The following is a 23868-nucleotide window of genomic DNA, read 5'->3' as shown; positions in this document are numbered from 1 at the left end:
AAGAGGGGAGATTTAGATTAGATACCAGAAAGAAATTCTTTCCTGTGAGGGTGGTGAGGCACTGGAACAGGTTGCCCAGGGAAGTTGTGGATGCCCCATCCCTGGAGGTGTTCAAGGCCAGGCTGGATGGGGCTTTGAGCAACCTGGTCTAGTGGAGGTGTCCCTGCCCATGGCAGGGGGGTTGGAACTCGATGATCTTTAAGGTCCCTTCCAACTCTAACCATTCTATGATTCTATGATTCTGTAATTACAGACAGTGCACAGCCTCTTATGTTTATGGCATCTCCTTCAAAACCAGGTTTTAAAATCTATCACGGAATTCCTGGCAGTAGTATATTATTCCAAGTCCTCTTAACTACAGCAAGAAATATGTAAATTCTCGGCCTAAAATACTGCTATAAAAATTGACATCAGTTACAGAAGTGAAATTACTGAAAAGTTTTTTTTAAAAAATGGTAAACTTTGGTAATGTCCTCCAAATATAAAGGATTCTCTATGACTTGATTTTCTGACCAATTGTGTTTGGACATTTTATAATATAATGCTGGAAATTCTCCAGGGAGATATTTGTGAAAGATTAAGAATGGAAGTCAGAAGTAGAGGAACAAGGAAGAAGTTGTGCTGAGAACTGGTCAACAGGTGAAACAGACTTTTAAAAGTCAGCTTCAGCATTTCAAGTCATAAACCCAGGGGATTTTACTCTCCTCCCATAGGGCTTGAACACGTTTTTCAACATTTTTAAAACTTCACCTTTCAAAATTAGTACAGCTCTTACTTTTTCTATTCATCTTATCAAAAGTTGCATAGCTCGAAGCGTGTCGATATTGTATTTTCAGAATTTACCGTGAAGAAAATATCAAAAATAAAACAGAATAAAAAGAAAATAATCATCAGGAGTGGCGAAAAAATCCTAAACAACCCAATATGTATATTTTGTGAGCACAGTCAATATGTACACTTTTTTATATACAAAAGATGAAATGTGAGAATACATGTGTACACCTGCAGATGGGACAGCAGTGGAAGTGTGGAGTAATTCCCATAATCTGATTTAAAAGGAAATCAAAAGGCCAGCATTAAGGTATCCAACCAGATGTTTCCAAAATTGGGTATCTTAAATTTCAGTCAATTATAATTCTGTCTTGAAAGTAGAGCTCTGAAATGTCTATACACTGAAAATACAGTGTATGCAAAGCCCAAGATACTGAAGTTGTAACCTTGGAGATGCTTTTACTGGGCACTTCAGATCACCCCGTAGTGTGAAACCACAGGGGAGTGCTGTTTTACTTTGTCTTTTAGGCAGGAATGCCTGGTGAGCGTAAAGAAAAAGCAAACCCTCATAATTTTAAGCCCAGAACTTCGTCCCGTGTCCTGTCTGGTCTTCATGTGGGCTATACAAAATTGGCTAAGATAATTTTTTTATGCTTTTTCTTTTCCACTGTCCTGGGCACAAAACTAAAATTATGTGTCTTTGTGGAATAATCCCAACCATTTTGTTACAGTTTAAAGGTTATTCCATGACATACAAAAGATAGCACCTGAAAAAACTCTATAATGGATATCATCTTAACCATATTGAAGCACAAAGGACGTGAATGTCCTGAGGTAACATTTCAGATCAGTCTTGGAGTGGCTTCATCAGTTCAGTTTTCACAAATATTTTTCCTTATTATGAACTTTCATTCAACAATACAGCAAGTTTGCCCACAATCCAACAATTTTTTATTTGTGGTTTGTTTTTTTTTTTGCTTGCTGGATATTTACTCACTGAAACACAAGAGTAAATACACTATTTGCTTCTTTACATCTCTTGTATTTGCCTTGCTTTTCTTCAGAGATACTGCAGCTGCTACAGTTCAAGTACTATGTTCATTTTAATAATTGAAAACCTTCTTTAAAAATATTTAGATAGTGAAAAAAGAACTGAAGGTTTTTATTTTTCTAAACTTCAGATATTAACATCTCACAAGATAAAACACCAATATGATATTTTCCAAACCAAACGGATCAGGAGATAGACTTGTGCAAATAGAAACTGCCATCTTTATGTACCTATGTGCTAGTGTTGTATCTCTAAATCATCACAACCACAAATAACCAAAATCTTTAGTGATTTTACAGTCAGGTTATGAAACTGGCCTACAAATGAATGGTAGGTGATTTCTGTTTCTATTACCTCAGCCAATAAAAAAGGAATCATTAATATGATAGGTTTCTAACAGAAGCACAACATCTTGTACTCATGTAAGTCGCTTCCATCTATTTAGAATATATAAATTTTAATTTGCCACTGTATTTTTATTATGTTCCACTTCCTTATTCTCTATCACAATGTACTATGCGTTGAACACTCTGGTCCTCAGAAACATCACTCAGCAATGCTCCTTACTTTCCCAGATAATAAACTGATTATCTATAGGCTAATTGTATATATGTTGCTGATTCCAATATTTATAAAGTCTCGATATGACTGCCTAAATACATTTTCTAAAAAATTTACTTTTTCAAAAGACATATATTCCTTTACATGGAGAAAACAATTGCCAAATACAAGAAAACTTAAAAACTGCTATATGGAATCAAAACAAAGTTCTTAGATAAACACTTCCGCCTTTCTTGACAAAAGAGTAGTTCTGAATGGGTGCTAAAAATATAATTAAAATGTAAATGAATTTTCCATTTACAAGAAAATTTCAGTATTGTACATTAATTGAGGATCTTTTTGCAGAAAACTATTTACAACTGTGTCAAAGTCAATGAACTAAGACAGATATTATCCACCTTTTTGAAATCCTAGTTTAGCATTTTTCTACTCTAAAATAGATTGAGCACCTTTTAAAAAAAAAAATCCACAATGTTAATTCCCTCATACAATTAAATAACTTTTTTAGCTCACCAATATATTTCATGTCAATAAAATCTCAACATCTTGTTCACGCTTTATAAAATAAATTTATAAATAAATTTATTTTCAAAATAACTTTGTTTAGAAGTTAGCACTTCATCCTATATGATGTGTCAAAACAATTTCTTTTATTTTGTATGAATTACATGTGTTGAAAACGAGCACACTTCAATTAAATATTTAGCTATTAGCGTATATGGTGTTCAGAATATTTGGATCACCACAGGCTGATTGCTTTCAGTTAAACACTTAGCAGAAAATTACTAACCCGATCTATTCAACCCCCTTCCTGTCCACAGTCTATTGGGAATAAAAAGAAAATAACTCAAATTTAGTAGAGCTTACAGTTAGCAGGCATCATAACTTTCAGTCTATGGAGAGTATGCAAGAGCCTTAATAAAGTTAAGACAATATATTTTTACAATCATGTTTTCGTAAACAAAGTCCTTCCAGGTTTTTCTGCAAAGTCTGCTTTAAAAACTATGAAGGTAACTAGAAAATAAAAACCGAAAACCTATATGCTTTCCCTCTTGTTGACCTTCCCTGAAAATTTTCTGTTTTTCCGATAAAGATGCTGGTTCACTAACAAAGTTACAGATACCCAGCTCATTTCATGTGTGCACCATAAAAGAACACAATATGACTCCAAATTATTACTGCTAGGGTTTCAAGCTGCCCGTTAAAGTGACAGCCAGTGCCTTCCCACAGGAGTAAGCACTTGTGGCCAACGTTGCAGGCAAAGCTAATGAGAAATAAAAAGACTTCTTAAGACTATGATAGCCCAAAGCTTATAGAGAGGAACAGGAAGGAACATTTACCAGGGAAAAGGCAAATGTGAAGTGCTAAGGGAACCATTTACTTCTCTTAATCATTACTGTGTTAGGTAGAAAAAGCTACAAATGTGGTTGAAAGGGTCATCGCCAGGAGCTGTGCGTTCATACCAACACTGCAGCAAGCCCTCACAGTGCGTATCAAAGTGTGATCCACACAGCTCTCGCTTATTATTCACGGAGAGCTCACTTTTATTCCTTATTAAACTGCATTACAGAGAGCTAAACTACATTTGACATTCTCCTATGAGTACTTCCTCCCCATAAACTGCATTAAAGCTGTTACAGAGAATGTACGATAATGAACAGGCTGAAGGCCATGAAATAAACTCTCTGTTACAACGTGGGCCCTAATGCAGAAAGAAATTAAGAACTTAATTTCTATAGGAAACTGATACTCTGAAATTGAAGGCTAAAGCACTGAAGTGTGACTCGGAAGACATGAATTTAATTTCTGGATCTTCCACTTAGGTAATCTTGCAGGAATTATTTCACATGAGGATAATACGGCCTCGCAGGACTGCTGGGGAGATAAGTGCGTGCGTGAGGTCTCAGCTCGCAGGACAGTCAGAGCCGTATGAGCACATGCACAGATACATACACCTACTCTGTCCTTACCGCGCCTTAGATCTAAATTAAATCTGTGCTGCCCACTGCAGCCTGGCACTCCTCACTCCTCCCTGACTCAGCTTTCCAGTTTCCCCTGCTGGCGCTGTCAGCTCCACGTGTCTGAGGGCAGCTCAAGCCCGGGCTGCCTTGCAGCGTATCTCATCAGCTCTGCCTGAGATGGCACCGGGGCCTCCGGGGAGAGGACCTCGGTGCCAGTCCGTGTGCCTGACATCGGCTACACGTGCTTCCAGGAGGACAGAGGCGCAGCCGGAGCAATAAGCCACACAAAGCATATTCCTCCCACTGTAGGTGTTGTTAATTGTACCCGCCACACTTTGTTATTTATCACTTGTTCTTTGGCAGGAGGATAAGAACTTCATTTATTTGCAGTGTAAACACACCTTTTATATTTTTTCATCAGGGCCAGAGAAATTACTTTTCAGTCATGGGTAAAAAAGGCATTAATGCAAGCATGTATGAAAGGAAATTACTTGAATTTCCTACATTGTAAAGACAGATATAGTAAATTTATTATTAACATTAATTTAATGCTACAATACTTGACAGAATGTATCAGATAAAACTAAAAGTTTAAAGCACCACAAAAAAACCCCTTGCTGCAAGTGTACAGACTGATCTGTGCAGAGTGACCCAAGTCACAAGTTGCTCTTCCTTCTCCCTTGTGTCAGGAAGATGCACTGAGCGACTCTAGCAGATTCTACATTTAATGGTCTCCTGCATTAGCTCCCTCAAACATCTTCAAAGGTTATCGAAGTGGGGAGAGGGGAAATAAAGTAGAAGAAATAGGAATTTCTTTGCATATATACAAAGAGATAAGGATCAACCCAAGCTTCAACTCATATTTCTTCTACTTTTGAAAAAAGGCAGAATTTGAATATATCAAGAGGCAGAATTGAGTATTTGAGTATTTCAGCACACACAAAAATCCAATCCTGCAACTACACTGTCTACACTTATTCACCAGACATTAAAATTAATAGCACATACATCTAAAAGTATTATTAGATATATATAATATATACATGTTTGCATATGTGTATTTCTACATATAATTAAATTACAGAATGCTTGAGGTTGGAAAGGACCTCTGGAGGTCATCTGGTCCAACCCTCCTGCTCAAGCAGGGCTACATAGAGCCAGTTGTCTAGGACTCTGTCCAGATGGCTTTTGAGTATCTCCAAGGATGGAAACTCCACAACCTCTCTGGTAAACCTGTGCCACCGCGCTGTCACCCACACAGTGAAAAAGTAGTTCCTGACATTCAAATGGAACCTCCTGTGCTTCAGCGTGTGCCCATTGCCTCTGTTCCTGTCACTGAGCACCGCTGAAAAAAGCTTGGCTCTGTCCTCTGCACCCTCCCTTTAGATATTTGCACATATTGATTGATGAGATCCACCCCTGTGACACCTTTTCTCCAGGCTGAACAGTCCCGTCTCTCTCAGCCTTTCCTCATAGGAGAGATGCGCCAGTCTGCCATCTTTGTGGCCTTTTGCTAGACTCTTTTATAGTATATCTCTCTTATACTGGGGAGTCCAGAACTGGACCCATCACCCCAGGAGTGGCCTCACCAGTGCTGAGTAGAGGGGAAGGATCACCTCCTTTGGCCTGCTGGAAACACTCCTCCTAATGCAGCCCCAGATGCTATTCACCTTCTTTGCTGCAAGGGCCTCCAGGTTCTTTTCTGACAAGCTGCTTTCCACCTAGATGGTGCCCCGCATATATTGGTGCCTGGGGTTGTTCCTCCCCAGGTGCAGGACTTTACAGTTCTCCTTGTTGAACTTCATGAAGTTCTTGTAGGCACATTTCTCCTGCCTGTTGAGATCCCTCTGGATGGAAGTATGACCCTCTGGTGTGTCACTCAGTCCCCTCCCAGTCTGGAATCATCTGCAAACTTGCTGAGGGTACACTCTGCCCCATTGTCCAGATCATTAATCAAGAGCTTAAGCAGGACTGTATCCTAGAGGTCAGTGCTGGATCCAGACCAGTGGGTGGCCTCCAACTGGACTTTGTGCCACTGATCACCACCCTCTGCAGCTGGCCATTCAGCCAGTTTTCAATCCACCTCGCAGTCTGTAAATACATGTCATACCTAGATAGTAGGGGACTGTGTATTTTTATACATAGGTGAAACTCAGTTTTTTCATCTTTGACCTCAGTGTTATACATATAAGTTGAAGAAACAATTAAAGCTTTAGCTTTTGAAGAACAATAATGGAAAAGGGATATCTGCAATTCTAATAAAAAAGCTAATTCCTTGCATAATAAGTCTTTGAAAGGTTCAATATTATATATTACATTCTTACAGAATTACAAGGACATATATTGGTTTTAATGGAATGTCTAAGATCTGAAAACAACGGCCTTCTCTCCTAAAGATATTTTTAGAAAGTTGCTCTTTTGTCTCAGGCAAATTATAGAAATGTTTTGAAAGTGCTAACATGAAACATCACATGCTGGGATGGTTAGTCCCAGAGAAATACACGTGCCTCAGGGTTCCAGAGCAGTTTGGTAAAGAAATAAATTCCATTATGGAGCTAAGTCTTAGCTGTCAGAGATACAGCTCTGAAATCCACACTTTAAAAACCCAAAAAATTTTCTTTTAAAAAAGTCATGGACTTGAGTCTGAAGCATGTACTGGAAAAGAGAATAAGTAAGATACAAAACAAAGTGAACAGAAGAAAAATCACATGTGGTTTCTGAATCACAGAAGTTGGAAGGCAGGGAGTGTCATACTGTCCCAGCAATCCATGGAAGACATGCTCCAAAAAGCTTCAAAACCCGCTATGCTGGAGCTGATCAAAATGGCTACAGCATGAGGTTGGGCTCCGCAGTAGCCACCTCGTATGTCATATTCCTTTAACAACAGGTATAATTTCCGTAGGAATATTAAGCAGCAGCTAGTGTTGCTAATGCAAATCTCCAATTCACTGTGGCTACTCATGCAAGAAATCAACACATGATGGCACAATTAAAAAGCTTTACTGTTATTTCAAAAATATAGTTTAATAAAAATATATCTTTTCTAGTGCTGTAGGGAGGCGAGAAGAGGGTTTAAATAATTAATAAGGATTTTTCTACCTCCCTAAATTTTTCTTCTTCGACAGGAAATTTCACCATGTGAATTTTGAACTTTGAATCCTGTTTTCTAGCTTGTGTTATACAAAGACACAATATGATTCGTATGACTGATCACCTTGGGGTAGATGGACCCATCGTTCAGACACAGAAGAAAATGGCATTAGTTCACCATCTCTAAGACAACAGAGAGATGGAAACAAATGGGCAGGACACAGGAAAAAGGGAGACAACATTCGTCAGGATGACAGGCAGCAGTCTCAGCAAACCATCGGGCTAACTGTCATCAGAACTGCACAGGCATCACAATAAAGAAAAATATCAAGGAGTGACAGGAAAGACTATGAGAAAGTTGCTTTGAGTTGTTAATATAGAGCTCTTTCCAAATAGAAGGAGCAACAGAGAAAAAATACCAAGATGTTGGCTTAGAAATAATCTGCACTGATTCTGTTAATTTGTTTATACACAGCATGATCTTAACGGCCTGCTCTTCCTGTAAGCAATGCTATGAAAACAAAAGTTTGAGAATGAAACTGAAAACCAGGAGGTATGTCTAAAAGGGACTAAAACGGAGTACAGCCCAGATATCAAGGCTTGACCGACACAAAAGAATGCGTGGTTCTTCACACTACTGCCAAATTCTCTCTTCCTCACCGCCTCACTGTATAAATGGAAAACTTAAAACTCTAAAGAGACAATGCAGATCAGCATGACTTCATTTTATAGAAACTTTCAGGCTATAAGCTATTTCAAAACTTCCTCATGTCAACACTCACAAAGAATTCTCTTTCCTGCAAAGATTACTCCTCTGTGTGGATGTGTATGTGCATCTGGGTGCATGTATGTAATTCTATGTTAAGGAGGAGAAAAAGTAGTGGAAGGCAATTAAAGAGGGAAACAGTACAGGGTTTTGCAATAATTTCTGTGGAGTTTTACCTCCATAACTTTGCACAAGCAACTACAAGACTGTAACTTTAATTTCAATTTGTGTTATGTCTCGTATAATCACCTTCACAATTTTATGCCGCAAGTCAATTTGCATGGTTCCCAAGGAGATAAGTTTTTAAAAATCTTCTCTGGCACCCACTGAAAATGGGAGAAAACAGTATAATAAGATATAATGATGAGAAAAGTTATCTTTTACTGAGCCCATCAGGAAAGCCTAGATAATCACTAAACATTTTGTATTTGCTTTTCTTTATTATTATCTCCAGCTTCATATTTTTACTCTGCTGAGGCAGAGCATTTGCCATTCTCTATCTTTTTCTTTTACAAAATATTGAACAAGGATAAAGGATTTGGGAACATCAGGTTATATGTAAACAAGAATAATATACGATCCATTTTCTATTTATGCAGGTATACTTACTAGGTGAAGCATCCCTTTAAAAAATTAGGTCATATACTTCACAAATTCTAGCCACAATCACAAGTGGCTTTTTTACAGCAATTACTATACATGATAAACATCAAATAAGCTTTGAATGGAGAACTGTAACCTCTGTGTGTGAGGCATGGGAGGGAAAGAGGACAAGATGACAACATCTTAAAAAACTTAAAAAAAGGACAAGGCGATGGAGCCTTCACTTGTCATTCTGCTTGAGTTAAGAGGTATTCAAAAAGGTCACAATTAAATTGCAAATAGTATTTTCACAACACTAATTTTCTGATCTGAGATTTAAACAAGAGAAATAGAATTATTTTCTATCTACAAAATACATTATATGCTAAATTTAGCATTCCACTAATCTGAAACTCTCATGCCATTACTGCTAATTTTTCAGCTACATCTTAGATAAGCATCTCTCCAAAATAATACATGACATTTTCACATTTTCCAACACTGTGCTAACCATTAGAAAGGCACTGAATAATGTTTGCATGGGCATTTTTCTTTTCCCAAGTGAAGACAATATAAACCATGACAGATGTAGTATTGCGTATGGTGACTGTAGAAGTACCTTCCCCGGAAAGCCATGCAAGCCCTTGGGTTTACATGAAAGATGTAGGCAGCAGGTGTATAGAATAAAAACTGAATAGTAAGCGAGTAAGGTTGGGAAGATCATTTAGGCAGTGTAGATCTTCCAGAGACTTTTGTAAGCAGAATAAGGTTTACCAGGATATTTAAAAGGATACTAGAGAAATAAGTGTAATGCAGAAGAGGAATGCCTATGTGATGATTTGAAGAGTGGAAAACATTCAGCTTAGCAGGAAGCAAACACAGTTTCCCAAGGGGTCTCTCTTTCCCCTCCACAAATATAAGTTTCAGTGAATACTGATGAATGTCTAAAGAACTAATCTACATCAGCTTTAAAGCATGTAAAAACTGTGAATTTGGACTTTTGGGTGCTCCTGTTTCTAGAGAAATATAAAGAAACCTAGTAATATGCATACATGAACCAGATTCTGTTCTGTATTTTTGATACACTGGTTCTGGCGAGAAAAACCTAAATCATAAAAAAACAAATTTGGTCTCCTAAGTCAGTAGAATGTTTTCTATCTATCTCACGAACTAGAAGAAGGAATCAATTCTCATCTAATGGATACTGATTTCTACCTCCTGTCTGTAAAATCAAATAGACTATAAATACATTCAGTGAAAGTTCAGAATTTCTTTAAATGGGCCACTTTTAATCTAAGTAATTTTTTTCTGAAAAAGTCTTGATTTATGCATTTAACAACCTCTTGGATTTCCAAGGAAAGCCAGATTCGGGACTGAATCACTGCTGTGTCAAACAAAAAATGATAAACCTAACTGTGTGTCTTGAGATTGGATTCCATAGCATCTAATAAGGTATGAGCTTCATTTGACGCTCTTCCAAAAAAACAAGAGTATTCACAACTTCTCTCACCTCTTTGAACTCTTAGCCACCTACAGCCAACAGGGTACTAAAAGTGACCCTTTCTTCAACACAGAAATCTGTTTTCTTGAAACACATGGGAACTTATATACTTCAGAGTCTGTTATTCCTCTATCCAATTTGTTTGAAATTGGGCAGGGTGTTAAAAAAATACTGTAGGACTTGTTGTCAAAAATAGGCCTACCTGTAGCAAGCCAGGCTACAATATAGCCTTTAGCAATAACAAGAGAAACACGTAAATAGATTAATTTTAAGTAGTGGTATTCAGGTAGAAAAACCTCTTTGTTAATTGAAATGACTATACATTTTAAATGCTGTTTTTCAGACACTGCTCAACATGTAGAAACTACAATCCACCACGTTCACAGATTTTTAAGTGAATGAAAAGTTCAATTACAGTGTTTATGTTTTTTCAGGAACATTTAAAAATTCTTCTCTTGTTCTTTATAATCTTTTATATTTTTACATTTTTAAAATAAGCATTTCAGTTAATTTTAGAGCACTATCCCAGGCTCTCATTTTCTTTAAAGCATTATCATACATGAGAGTCAACATCATATTGCCAGTATATGAAATTAAATATACATGGTCTTTTTTTTTTTTTTTTTTTTTGTCAGTTTAGTTGCTGTTTCTCCTAGGAAGTTCTAAAGTGTTTCCAAATAAGTTTAAAGACATCCAATTTGGTTTTATTCCAGTAAGGTTCTTTCTCAAGTGGCATTGTATCCTTAAGGTGTAATATGTGTAATATCCAGTTATTAACTGTAGAAAACACTTGGAATTTCCCAGTACAAAAGGGTATCTCTTCTAGAAATACCTAGAAGCACTGAATATAAGGATCTAGAACAATGCTTTCAGCAAGATATAAAAATATAATTCAAGATAGATAAGGTATAGTCTTACATGAACATGTACGATATTTATGCTATTGCTCAAGTATAATATAACAGAAAAAATTAGGCAGAGGTGTCCTTTCTTGACTATCCTATGAGCTTTTACCATTTTCAATTACATATTATATATTTTAACATTCACAAGTAGTTTGCAACAACATTCAAAAGTAATTTGCAACTCAAACCTGTCTTCCTAATACAGGTAAAGGTAAACTTTTAACACGGCAAACATATCATGAAAATGATTATTTTACACTTGCCCCTCTTTCGGTCAATTGTCAAACTCTTAATCTGCATGATAATTCCACTGTCCAAGTTTTTAGACTTCTAAAACATAACTACATTGGATTATGCTTCTTGGATGCAACAAGAAATTAAGCTTCTGAAATTAAGTATAGGAATATAGTTCTTCTTCTTTAGGGAGATAACTTCAGAAGTAATCTACTTGCAGCCCGAGTGCAATAAGAACAGCATCAAGCTATATAAAGTTTATTTGAATGATAAAAGTATTGATTATTTTTAGAATTAATTTAAAAATATATTCATCCCTAGACAATGTGTCAGAATTGTCTGAACTTTGCTACTAGTTTTAACTTCTTTTTTCTAAGATTTTTATGTTTATTCTTCCTCAGCCTGCAGCTAGCAAGCCCTGAAGCGTCATTGCTTACAGGCTATTTGCACACCTAAACTGATCTACGTTTAAACACTTCTGATTTTTGACCCAAGGGAATAAACCGCAATCAAATACAAATTGCAAAAATATTCAGCATTATAATTCAGTTTCCTGGAACCTGAGTTTATAGTCATCTCTGGTTCTCATTTTTGTATCTACTAACCAAATCCCACCCTTCTTACATAAAAGATGAATCTCATAATCTGTAAACAGTTCTGCCCAGGTACTTTACTGTATTTACACTCCCACTACATTTCAGGATCATTTTTTCCCCTTTCACGTTCTTCAGAGAGAATGTCCCCCTGACTGCTGCCAGTAGTTTTTTTTAAAATTTACTTAAAGCAAATGCTTCTTAATGACCTGTTGAAAAATAAAACTCAACACATATATAGCAATAAAATTAATGTACTGTTAATGGTTCCTACCAGCTTGCTGCCAAGTCATGCACTTTTAAAATGTTGCTCAGTTTAGACTCTCCAGATTTCAGGGGTTGAGGATTTTCTTCAGCATGCGCAAAGTATGGGTTCATTTGACTATCAACAGGGAACTCTGAGTCCTGGAGAAACAAATAAAGTTATTAATTCTCAGAAGCGCCGCTTAAGTTCATACAACGTACTACTTATTATGTTTTTATTTTGAAAACACAATTTTGTCTTATTTTTCCACTCTACTTTTGTCCTCTGTGTGCAAACATACCTGCACCTGAGCTGCCCCCGGTGAGGTGACCTACTTTACTTGGGTAAGAAGACAGAATCATAGAATAGAATCATAGAATCGTCTAGGTTGGAAGGGACCTTTAAGATCATCTAGTCTAACCATCAACCTAACTCTGATAAAAAAACAGAAGAAAACCACACAAAAGAACCCCTCACATCACCAAACCATGTCTCTAAGCACTATATCAACCCGTCTTTTGAATACCTCCAGGGATGGTGACTCAACCACTTCCCTGGGCAGCCCATTCCAAGGCTTAATAACCCTTTCGGTGTAAAAATTTTTCCTAATATCCAATCTGAACTTCCCCTGGTACAACTTGAGGCTGTTTCCTCTTGTCCTATCGCCTGTGACTTGGGAGAAATGACCAATCCCCGCTTCCCTACACCCTCCTTTCAGGTAGTTGTAGAGAGCGACAAGGTCTCTCCTCAGCCTCCATTTCTCCAGGCTGAACAACTCCAGCTCCCTTAGCCGCTCCTCATAAGACTTACTCTCCAGACCCCTCACCAGCTTCGTTGCCCTTCTCTGGACCCGCTCCAGCAAGATCCTTTTCTCTACTTGATTAAAGGCTGAAGGACCAGTTCCACGCGTGCCACGTAATCCCCAATAAAATTCACCACCACAGTAACACTTGCTGACGAGGGAACTGGAACTCCAGGCTGTAGTTCAGAGGAGACCTTTTCCTTTGCTGATGCTGTTCAACAGCATTGATGACGCCAGCGGGCAGCTCCAGATTTGCAGCCCTTTAACAGCCTCTCCGAAGCAGCAACCCAGGGAGACAGCACCTGCCCTGAATCCGCGCCTCTCTAAAATTCAGTCACAGACCTGAGGAAAAGCCCTTTCTTCCAGGCTCTTGTTTGCTCGTCATAAAAGGACAAAGACAGACCTGACTTTAGGGAGGTCTCAGTCCTAGAAGTCTGTGGCTTCAAGAACAAACAGGAAAGCTAATTCTGTAATTCAGATTAAGCTAATATGTTAGATACAAATTTACAATGAACTCTGAAGATAACTTTATCTACGCTGAACAGGGCATCTTAAAAGTATGCTATACAGACTTCCCTCATTTGGTAGAAGTGACTATCATCAAGAAAAATATCCTCATCATCAGACAACAGAAGGCAAAATCAGATGTTGATTGAAGTGGATTGCTCCGCAAAGATTCACGGATGGCATGCTTAAGATCCACCGCAGGAATGGATTCCCCAAAAGGTTGAAATCATTCAGATATATATATGGAGCAGACGGTAGAAGACAAAAGTACTGAACACCAACAGAATCCTAAGATAGCCTGAGCTGTTAGCCCAGTTTTCTTCAGCTCCAGCAGTTTGCCTAGAGGGATAAGAACCTCGGAACTAATGCTGGACTGTACCAGCTTAGGAGCAGAAAATCTGGTTCCCTGGACACAGCAGAGATGTTCTTGCTATTAATCAAGAACCTTACTGTCGATATATACGGACTTGATATTCAGCATGCATGCCATCAGATAGAGGGGGCTGAGGTTTCCACAATAAACCTTCTCAAACTGACCGCCAGTCAGACATGAGCAGACACGAGTTTTCAGGCCCCTCACCAAAAAAGAATACAGACTTCCTGCAGCCAGGACTAGCTGGGCCAGGTAAGGGGCAGAAAGGATAGCAGCATGAGAAAGATTCTGGATAGAAGGAAACACACATCATCTTTCCCAAACAGGGAACTAGGAAATTATTCAGCATGGGCCCCAGAAAGAAACTGGCCCTAAATTAGAGAGAACAGCCCTTCATTCAAGTCAAAGAAAAAGACTTCAGAGTACTTTCAAATAGTTATTTGGACACCATAATCTGCACCTATCGTGAAATAACTGCCCAGGATTTTAGGCAGGTAAATGGCATACAATGGTATTCAAGACTCATAACATCAGCTCTGCTGAAAAGAGTTGGTATTACTGCTTGATACAGAATATTGTTAAAGGTTGGGGTTTTTGTGTCAGTATCTGCACGTGAGGGTATTAACTACATTTGAGCACCGTTAACATTAATGGTTAACGATGTGCTTTAAAATAACAAATAGACACTCCAGACCAAAAGGAAAACCTGTTGCTATGGAACTGGGTGATAGAATTAAACTGGCAGAATCAAATGCATGTATTTTTAGCACTGGATGAAGAGAAAGCCTCTGACCTATCGCAGGTGACTGTACAGTCCGATCAGAAGCAGATCACAGTCTGCGGTCACAACTATACAGCCGCTTGGTTTCGCCTGCGCACAGCTGACATGTCCCAAAAAGGGGATTATACAAGTGTGATCAAGTAGTATTAAGCAGAGTGAGCGAGTCTGTGCTGGCTTTACAGTTTGCTCCAGTGATATTCTTTGAAAGGCTGAAAGAACTCTCCTGTGAGTTCCGAGAGTGAATTACATTTGCTTAGTACAACATAGTAGAATGTACCAGTTTAGGTGGGATTAACAATGATCTACTCTGACCTGAGACTCCAGAAACTGAGGACAAGAACGAGAAAGCTTCCAGGTGCACCAGACAGTGAAGAGAAGCTGTATCACAATATGGGGCGGAATTGTAGAGAGAGAAGCTTCAATGGTTGCAAGAGGCCTCAAGCTAAAAAACTGGATACGATAAACATAGAAACATAGAATTGTCTAAGTTGGAAGGGACCTTTAAGATCATCTAGTTCAACCATCAACCTAACTCTGATAAAAAAACCGTCACTAAACCATGTCACTAAGCACCATGTCTACCTGTCTTTTAAATACCTCCAGGGATGGTGACTTAACCACTTCCCTGAGCAGCCTGTTCCAGTGCTTAATAACACTTTCAGTGTAAAAATTTTTCCTAATATCCAATCTGATACACCTCTGCCAAACGGCATACTGCTGACATAAAACACTGGACTAGAACTGGGAATGAAGGTTTATATCAGCCTCTCTCTTTGAGATTACTGGCACAGGCTGTTCTCCCATTTTTCCACAGCCTATTTTTTTTCTACCACTATTTTCCATGAAGGTGAGCTCTATGACTTGCATCAAGAAGCTAATCTGTATTCCTAAAGGCTTTTCTTGCAAGTATAATGCTGATAAAAAGCCAAAAATACAAATATATGTATAGTTAATCTTGCAGCCTCATTTTCAATCAGTGTGGTCTAAGTATTTTCTAAGATTAGTCAGCAGACTAGGAGACTTATTACTTCCTCTAATTAACCAAGCTAAATGGCTTTATTAAAAATAGATTGTCATTAAAGAATGTAAGGAGGGTAACCGTGCACAATATATTTTAAGGACTACACTAGTCATTACAAAACCACTTACAAAGACTATACAGTTTTCTGAAGACTTCGCTGATCATTCACGTTCACAACATTTTCAGGACATCCTGCTGTGAGAAGCTTTAAAGGAAAGACTGAAATTACCATACTCTTTAAAATGCCCATCGAGCACTAAGATTAAGAATGGAATAAAATCAAGGTATTTTAATCTGAAAATGCACACACACAGCAGGGGCAACCACTAGCTTTTTTTGTAGAATTTTTTTGCACTTAACTTGATGGTAGCCATTGTGTTAATTTGCAGGAATGAGCGTAGAGCGTCTGAAATTTTCAGAACTACAGACTATCAAGGGAATATCACTTTCCCTCCCATTTCAGAAGCTCTCTACCCTGCACGTTCTATAAGGATGCTATTAACCAGAGTCAAACTTTTTAAATGATTATGAAAACAATTAAGCTAATGACCTAACGATCAATAAAAGTGCATCTATTACAGACCCAAGACCTGGAAGATATTTTTCAGTGTACTGTGGCTTCAATCACATACATAGACTAATAAAACCACTCCAAAATCTAAAAGTTTTTTCATTTATTTATCTTTTTGTACTTTATTATAAAAAAAATTAGACTGGATCTGACAGAAGCTGTAGATGGTCACTGCTAAGTTTTGTTCCATCTAAACCGTATTTATGTTTCCTCTTTGAAGCTAAGAAGCTACATACAAAATTTTGCTTGCAGAAAATACTTCTCAACATTATTATCCTATGCAATTATTTTGTAAGCTTTCATAGATACGCAAAAGTTTAGCTTCCAACTGCCTTAACGATGCTCAGAAATTACACTCCCAGAACACTGGACTCAATTTCCATGGAATTGGGAACTTAGAATGGTGACTGACACAGGACATCAGTCTTACCTCTCTTCTCTGACCGGAGAAGACGACAGAATCTGAGTATCAAGGAGAGCAGATGGTCAAAAACATCCTTTGTTGTCTCAACTCGGGTATTAGCAAGATACCTATACCTTGTACTAAGGTGCTAACTAAACTAATCAATGTCTTGAACTAGCTATTTCACATAGATTAGCTGTCTGTCTAGATACAGTTTTCCACTTACTTACGTGTACTTTGAAGTGTACTAGGAAGCAAAGAAAATCAACCTCAAATGAGGTTAGCAGAATTAAAAATCCTTATTATCTCACAGATAAGAAGAGTTTTGGAGAGAAAGGTTAACCATGTGGGGAAAAAACCTAAACAAAATCAGAAACATTGAGAATTAGGAAATAAAAATGTAAGTACAAATAAGTAAAGATTAAAGTAAGCATGCATTGCTATTGCAGGAAGAAATTATAATATGTTTGTGGCTAAAGTTATACATTTTTAGAGAAATACATGTAATGTTCTGATTGTGTTTCAGCATAATATTCCTGCAGATCTCTGAAGCCAGTTTCAAGAAGAATCCATACATTTTCCAAATTTGAGAATGATTAACATGGGTCTGCAGTCTTGCATTTTTCAGTGAAAAAGACCAGATACTACCTCAGGAGATACTGCTGTAAAATTCACAAATACAATAAAAAGAAGAGCATAATATAAAAATATTAGTATTTCTATCATTCCTTACTGAATTTCTGAAGTATTTCTGAAATTGTAGTTTTTACCTCCTTTGCTTGATAATCCTTTATTTCATTAGAACTTGAGATTCAGCCTTAGATGTTGAGACAATTCATACCTATCGTTTATACTTCAGGGTGTGAACAGCGTGAACATAGGTATCACTTGTCATGGCCAAGTGAAATGTTGATTTCAGTAGCTTCCCAGAACACACCTGGTGGAAGCCACAGCTTAAACATATCAAGTCTGTTGACAAGTTTATTTCCTGCCTGAGAAAGGTACCAAGGAGCTTAGAATCACAGAATCTTCATGGTTGGAAGGGACCTTTGAGATCATCGAGTCCAACCATACACACACACACACACACACACAAACCCACAAAAAAAAAAACCCAACCCAACAATCTCAGGCACTAGAGCATGCCCTGAAGTGAAGAAATACCAGCTTAAGGTGCTCTCTCACAGTATTTCCAAAATATATTATTTCTGTATTGATTTATCAAAGCTTCATCGGAACTTCAATGTAGCTTCTGAACTCCACAAAAGGAACACAAACAAGCTACCTATGAAATTACAAAGGTCACTGTCGTTTAGCCTCAGCCACCCATAACTATCCAGCCTCGGGGCAGATCCCTGGGTGGTAGTCTTAAATAGTTGTTTGACCCTAAACAAGACCTGAAGCACATTCAGGAAACAAAACCAAAAAAAACGGTCCCCAAGAGTATTCAAAATTCTCAAAAGCTGTCAGACCTGGCCTGAAGGACAATGGGGAGGTGGGAGAGCTGGGGAAAGCGTCCCCCTGTGTTTCCCCCATAGGTTGGGTGTGATTATTAATAAATTCCGAGAGACGGTGCCCAAGATACGGGCGGGACAACAATACCACATAACCGCCTGACCAGTGATGCCATCACATCATAAAGTGATATTACACAGGACAGCAAAATTATAATCCTGATCCCTCTTCCAGAGGCGATAAACAACACCACGCGGAGTACATAAACCATATAGGAATTTACATAGCAGAGCCACCAGAATCACAGAATCGTCATGGTTGGAAAGGACCTCTGAGATCACCGAGTCCAACCACATACACACACAAAAGACCCCCACAATCTCGGGCACTAGAGCATGCCCTGAAGTGCCACATCTACACGTTTCTTAAACACCTCCAGGCATGGTGACTCCACCACCTCCCTGGGCAGGCTGTTCCAGTGCCTGACCATCCTCTCAGTGAAGTAATTCTTCCTAATATCTAATCTAAACCTCCCCTGCCCCAACTTCAGACCATTTCCTCTGCTCCTGTCATTATTCCCTTGGGAGAAGAGGCCAACACCCACCTCTCTACAACCTCCTTTCAGGGAGTTGTAGAGGGCAATGAGGTCTCCCCTCAGCCTCTTCTTCTCCAAACTAAACATGCCCAGTTCCCTCAGCCTCTCCTCATATGACATGTTCTCCAGACCCCTCACCAGCTTGGTAGCAAAGCAAGCAATGTGGTGGCCGGCGGCTACTCAACTAGAATCATAGAATCATGTAGGTTGGAAAAGACCCCTGGGATCATCGAGTCCAACCATCTACCCTACTCTACAAAGTTCTTCCCTACACCATATCCCCCAACACCACATCTAAGCGACTCTTAAGCTCATCCAAGGATGGTGACTCAACCACCTCCCTGGGCAGCCTGTTCCAGTGTCTGATCACTCTCACTGTGAAGAATTTCTTCCTAATGTCCAGTCTAAACCTACCCTGTTGCAGCTTGAAGCCATTCCCTCTTGCTCTATCACCATTTGCTTGTGAGAAGAGACCAGAACCAACCGCTCTACAATGTCCTTTCAAATATCAAAAAAGCACACGGCAAATTCGTTTTAACGAGCTCTGGTGGGATTTTGTCGCTACCTCAACCCTCTGAGTGCCCCACGTTGGGCGCCAAAAAGGGCCTGTCCTGGTTTGGCCTCAGACGGCGACAAGGAACCACGGGGCAGCCGCGCTCTCTCAACCCACCCTCCCCATCCTCCCCCCCCCCCTGCCCCCGCCACGTCCCTGAGGGGAGAATGGGGACAAAAAGGCAAAACTCGTGTGTTGGGACAAAGGTAGTTTAACAGAACAGCAAAGGGAACAAGAAAACGCTAACAGTAACACGGAGAGAAAAGAGCATAGACACTGTTACCATACCGCCGCTCACCGACCGCTCCCCCGGGACGGTCCCCCCGACGGCGCCAACCCCGGCTTCCTGCCCCCCCCCCCCGCCGGCAGCTCCCGGCTCCCCCCCCCGGGGACGGCTCCCGTGGGATGGAATACCTGTGTCCCTGCTCGATCCTCGGGAGAATTAACCCTATCCCTCCCGGAACCAGGACAGTCACTGTAGATTTCCCCCCCCCCTCCCCCCAGATACAGTTCTTTATCACTGTGAAATAAATGTGGTATCTTTATCCTAGAAACTTCCTCCAAAAAAAAAAAAAAAGCCTCAAAAATGCAAATATACAGATACCTCTCCTCCCCCCCCCCCAAAAAAAAAAAATTTGGCAATGAAGCATCATTATTTAATCCTTATTCTATTATTTTTCACAGAAAGAGTGGTTGGGCATTGGAATAGGCTGCCCAGGGAGGTAGTTGAGTCACCATCCCTGGATGTGTTTAAGAGACATTTAGATGTGGTGTTGGGGGATATGATATAGGGAAGAACTTTGTAGGGTAGGGTAGATGGTTGGACTCGATGATCCCAAGGGTGTCTTCCAACCTGGATGATTCTATGATTCTATGATTCTATGATTTTCAATTGCTAAATCCTAAGAGTGGTGCTCAATGGCGTTAAATCCAGCTGGCGGCCGGTCACAAGTGGTGCTCCCCAGGGCTCAGTGTTGGGGCCATTTCTGTTTAACATCTTCATTGACCATCTTGATAATGACATAGAGTGTATCATCTGTAAGTTCGCAGATGACACCAAGTTAAGCGGGAGTGTTGATCTGCATGAGGACAGGGAGGCTCCACAGAGAGACTTAGATAGATTGGATCATTGGGCCAATCAATGGTATGAACTTCAACAAGACCAAGTGCCAGGTCCTGCACTTGGGCCACAACAACCCCATGCATCGGTACAGGCTTGGGCAAGTGTGGCTGGAAAGCTGCCTGGCAGAAAAGGACTTGGGGGTTCTAATTGACAAGCAGCTGAATATGAGCCAGCAGTGTGCCCAGGTGGCCAAGAAAGCCAACGGCATCCTGGCTTGTATTAGAAATAGCGTGGCCAGCAGAAGTAGGGAGGTGATTGTCCCCCTGTACTCGGCACTGGTGAGGCGACACCTGGAGTATTGTGTCCAGTTCTGGGCACCTCAATACAAGAGAGATATCGAGGTGCTGGAGCGGGTACAGAGGAGGGCAACGAAGCTGGTGAAGGGCCTGGAGAATAAATCGTACGAAGAACGATTGAGGGAGCTGGGACTGTTTAGTTTGAGGAAGAGGAGACTGAGGGGTGACCTCATCACTCTCTACTTGAAAGGACAATCACAACTACTTGAAAGGACATTGTAGAGAGGTTGGTGCTGGTCTCTTCTCACAAGCAAATAGCGATAGAACAAGAGGGAATGGCTTCAAGCTGCAACAGGGTAGGTTTAGACTGGACATTAGGAAGAAATTCTTCACAGTGAGAGTGATCAGACACTGGAACAGGCTGCCCAGGGAGGTGGTTGAGTCACCATCCTTGGATGAGTTTAAGAGTCGCTTAGATGTGGTGTTGGGGGATATGGTGTAGGGAAGAACTTTGTAGAGTAGGGTAGATGGTTGGACTCGATGATCCCAGGGGTCTTTTCCAACCTACATGATTCTATGATTCTAAGGGTAACGGAGAATCCATTGCGCAAGTTGAGGCTTTGCATAACAAGGCTTTGTGAAAGCTATTTATTACAAACATTGATTGCAAAGACTGACACTACTTCAGCATAAGCAAGGGTAATGTGCATGCCAGAATCCAAGAAATGCATGTATTGAGTGCTCGGGAGCCCAAGCAATAGATTATGGTTTTGTTCTCTCTTGTATCTGCGATGTGCTAGACATTTGTACTATGACGAACACAAAAAGCTATTAAGGTTTTCTCTTACATCAGTATAAAAGAGAAAGTAATGCATTTCCTGCCTGTGAAATTAAACATCCTATTACTTTACCATCAAAAGCAAGGAACATTACATTCAAAATAGCGTCCCAGAAAGAATCTCTGTGAACCATAACCATTCTGAATGCGTGTCCTCAGTCACTGACAAGGGTAAAAGCAAACGGTGCGTTGTATCTGCCCAAACTGTCATTTAGAAACTACACTTTCATTGTTATCTAAAGTTACAGGTGTAACGGACTGCCAGCCACTCATAACAAGTTAGCCATGACTCTTATTCCATTTACATGTAGTATTTCCACAGCTCTCAAAAAATATTAGCAGAAGGGAGTAAGCATCATTATCTCCATTTGTTTTAGACACAGGGAAGACAGTCAAACGGTAGATCCTTGGCAGAGGGAATACTGCAAACCCCTCTACACCCCCACAAGTAATAAAAGGATCTGCTACCGATTCTTATGATTTACCTAGAGAGCCCTAGAGAAATCAGGATTGCAAGAACTTATAAAAGTATTCCCTGCCCTAAGACCTCACAGATTCATATAAATCTGAATATATAAATATATTCAGAGTCTCAGACCATTACTTAATTCTCCCTACTAAGATACGAATCTTGTCTTGATGGAAATCATCATGCAAGTAAGATAATTTACCCTTAAAAGTTCTTAGAAATCTTTCTTTTCTTTCCTGTCCTGAATTTTCACAGTAGACTGCTTTTTCACTTATGATAGCGGGGCTCTTCAGATCAAGTCTACAGCTTTCATTTTCCTTGAGGAAGACGCAAAAGACTCATTTGTCAAAACATACAGAAGGCAATGAATAGATAAGTGGAACTGATCTAAATCATCCCACAGCTGAGAAAAATGGAGTAGTTTAATACAAAACAGAAAGCATCCAAATCAGTTTATCTACATCACAGCTTGGCCTTGTCCATATCATCATTACACATAGTTCTAAGTTTCTTCTTACTCAGATGTTAAAAATTGAAGTAAAAAAGAACTAGCATCACTATGCAATTGCAAGCAAGATCAAGCCTTGTTACTTTATTTCTCAAAAAAAAATAATAATGCAAGTTTAACTGAGGCAAAGATCATCGGACAGTAATTTGGTGATTCGAAGTCCTTTGGTGGGGGAGGAGGAGAAGCAATCTTCTATATTTATTTATTTTTTTGTAAAAATTGACAACTATCATCATCAGTAGTTCCAATTTGAAAATTATCAAGGTCACTCCAAGACACACTAAGGGCACAATCAGTCAGACGTGCTGCTGAACCCATACATTAAATTTAAAAGGCAAATACTAGATATTTTGTTCAGAAATGAGAACAGTCATGAAAATTAAATTCTTCTTAGGGCATAGCTACTATCTATGTTCAAAATTCAGCAAGATAGACTGACTTGTACCACTCAATATTTTCAAGGAAATATTCTGTTCTCAGTTCTCACACAAAAATCAGGATTATCTCTGCTTTTCTGTACTTGGAAAAGTACTGCACTAATCACCAATAGCTACACTTATATACCATTAAAATTATCTTTTCACTCAAAGTTAGAGGGGGAAAAATAATTTTAATGATTGTTTGCTTAATTTCCCCCCAAAATCTGATATGCTTATATTATGGAGGATATATTTTGTATTTTTGCTTTTCTTTTAGATTAAGCAAATTTCAATATATTTCAATATATCAATATAATTCAATATATTTCAATATATTGTAATTTCCATATTTTAGATCTTAATACCAAAGCAGTCCCATGGAATTCAGTAGTCCTACTCAGAAACTCCATATTAAATATATAATTTTCACAATAGGACTTTAGTTTTACACTGTATCTCGGTTTTTATCCAAAATATCACAGCTTCCAAAGCAATTTAAGGATTACTAAGAACCCATACCTTAAATAGTGGAAATAAACAAAATACATTTTTAAAACACAAATACATAAATAAGAATGAAAATAATCTTTGCTGTAATTGGTCACAATGAATGAATCTTAATCATGAGACTATCAAAAATAAAGTATGTCAAAAAAACCTAAAAAATTTTAAAAAGCAAACTGGATTACAAGATGTCCAAATCCTATTTTACTTTTCCTCAACTTTTAGTTTTCACACAAATCAGACAATTCCTGAGGAAAGATCTGAAGAATGATTGCTATTAAGATGATATAAGACACTACTTAAATTTATTTTAAGGTTCAAAGGAAGTTTTTAAGAGAGATGAAAATTGTGATACTCACCTCTGTTCACCGAGTAGCTTAGTTTTGTTGCGATGGAGATAGGCGGCTTCAAAAGGGACCAAATACTAAGCTGGAAACTACTGAACGAGTAT

The 23868-nt window shown here is 39.0% G+C and overlaps 1 protein-coding gene across 1 annotated transcript in view; it reads right to left on the bottom strand.

Annotated features, from left to right (window-relative positions):
• The window catches only part of SPAG16 (sperm associated antigen 16), a 320746-nt gene that overhangs the window by 245529 nt on the left and 51349 nt on the right, over nt 1–23868 (bottom strand). Inside the window, 1 exon segment of the mRNA XM_074145844.1 lies at nt 12290–12420. Within this exon segment, the coding sequence (XP_074001945.1) occupies nt 12290–12420 (131 nt within the window).

This window comes from Numenius arquata, chromosome 3 (genome assembly GCF_964106895.1).
Source record: "Numenius arquata chromosome 3, bNumArq3.hap1.1, whole genome shotgun sequence".
In the NCBI taxonomy this organism is placed as follows: domain Eukaryota; kingdom Metazoa; phylum Chordata; class Aves; order Charadriiformes; family Scolopacidae; genus Numenius; species Numenius arquata.
Note: the sequence above shows the minus strand (reverse complement) of the source record. Positions and strands in the feature narration are given on the sequence as shown.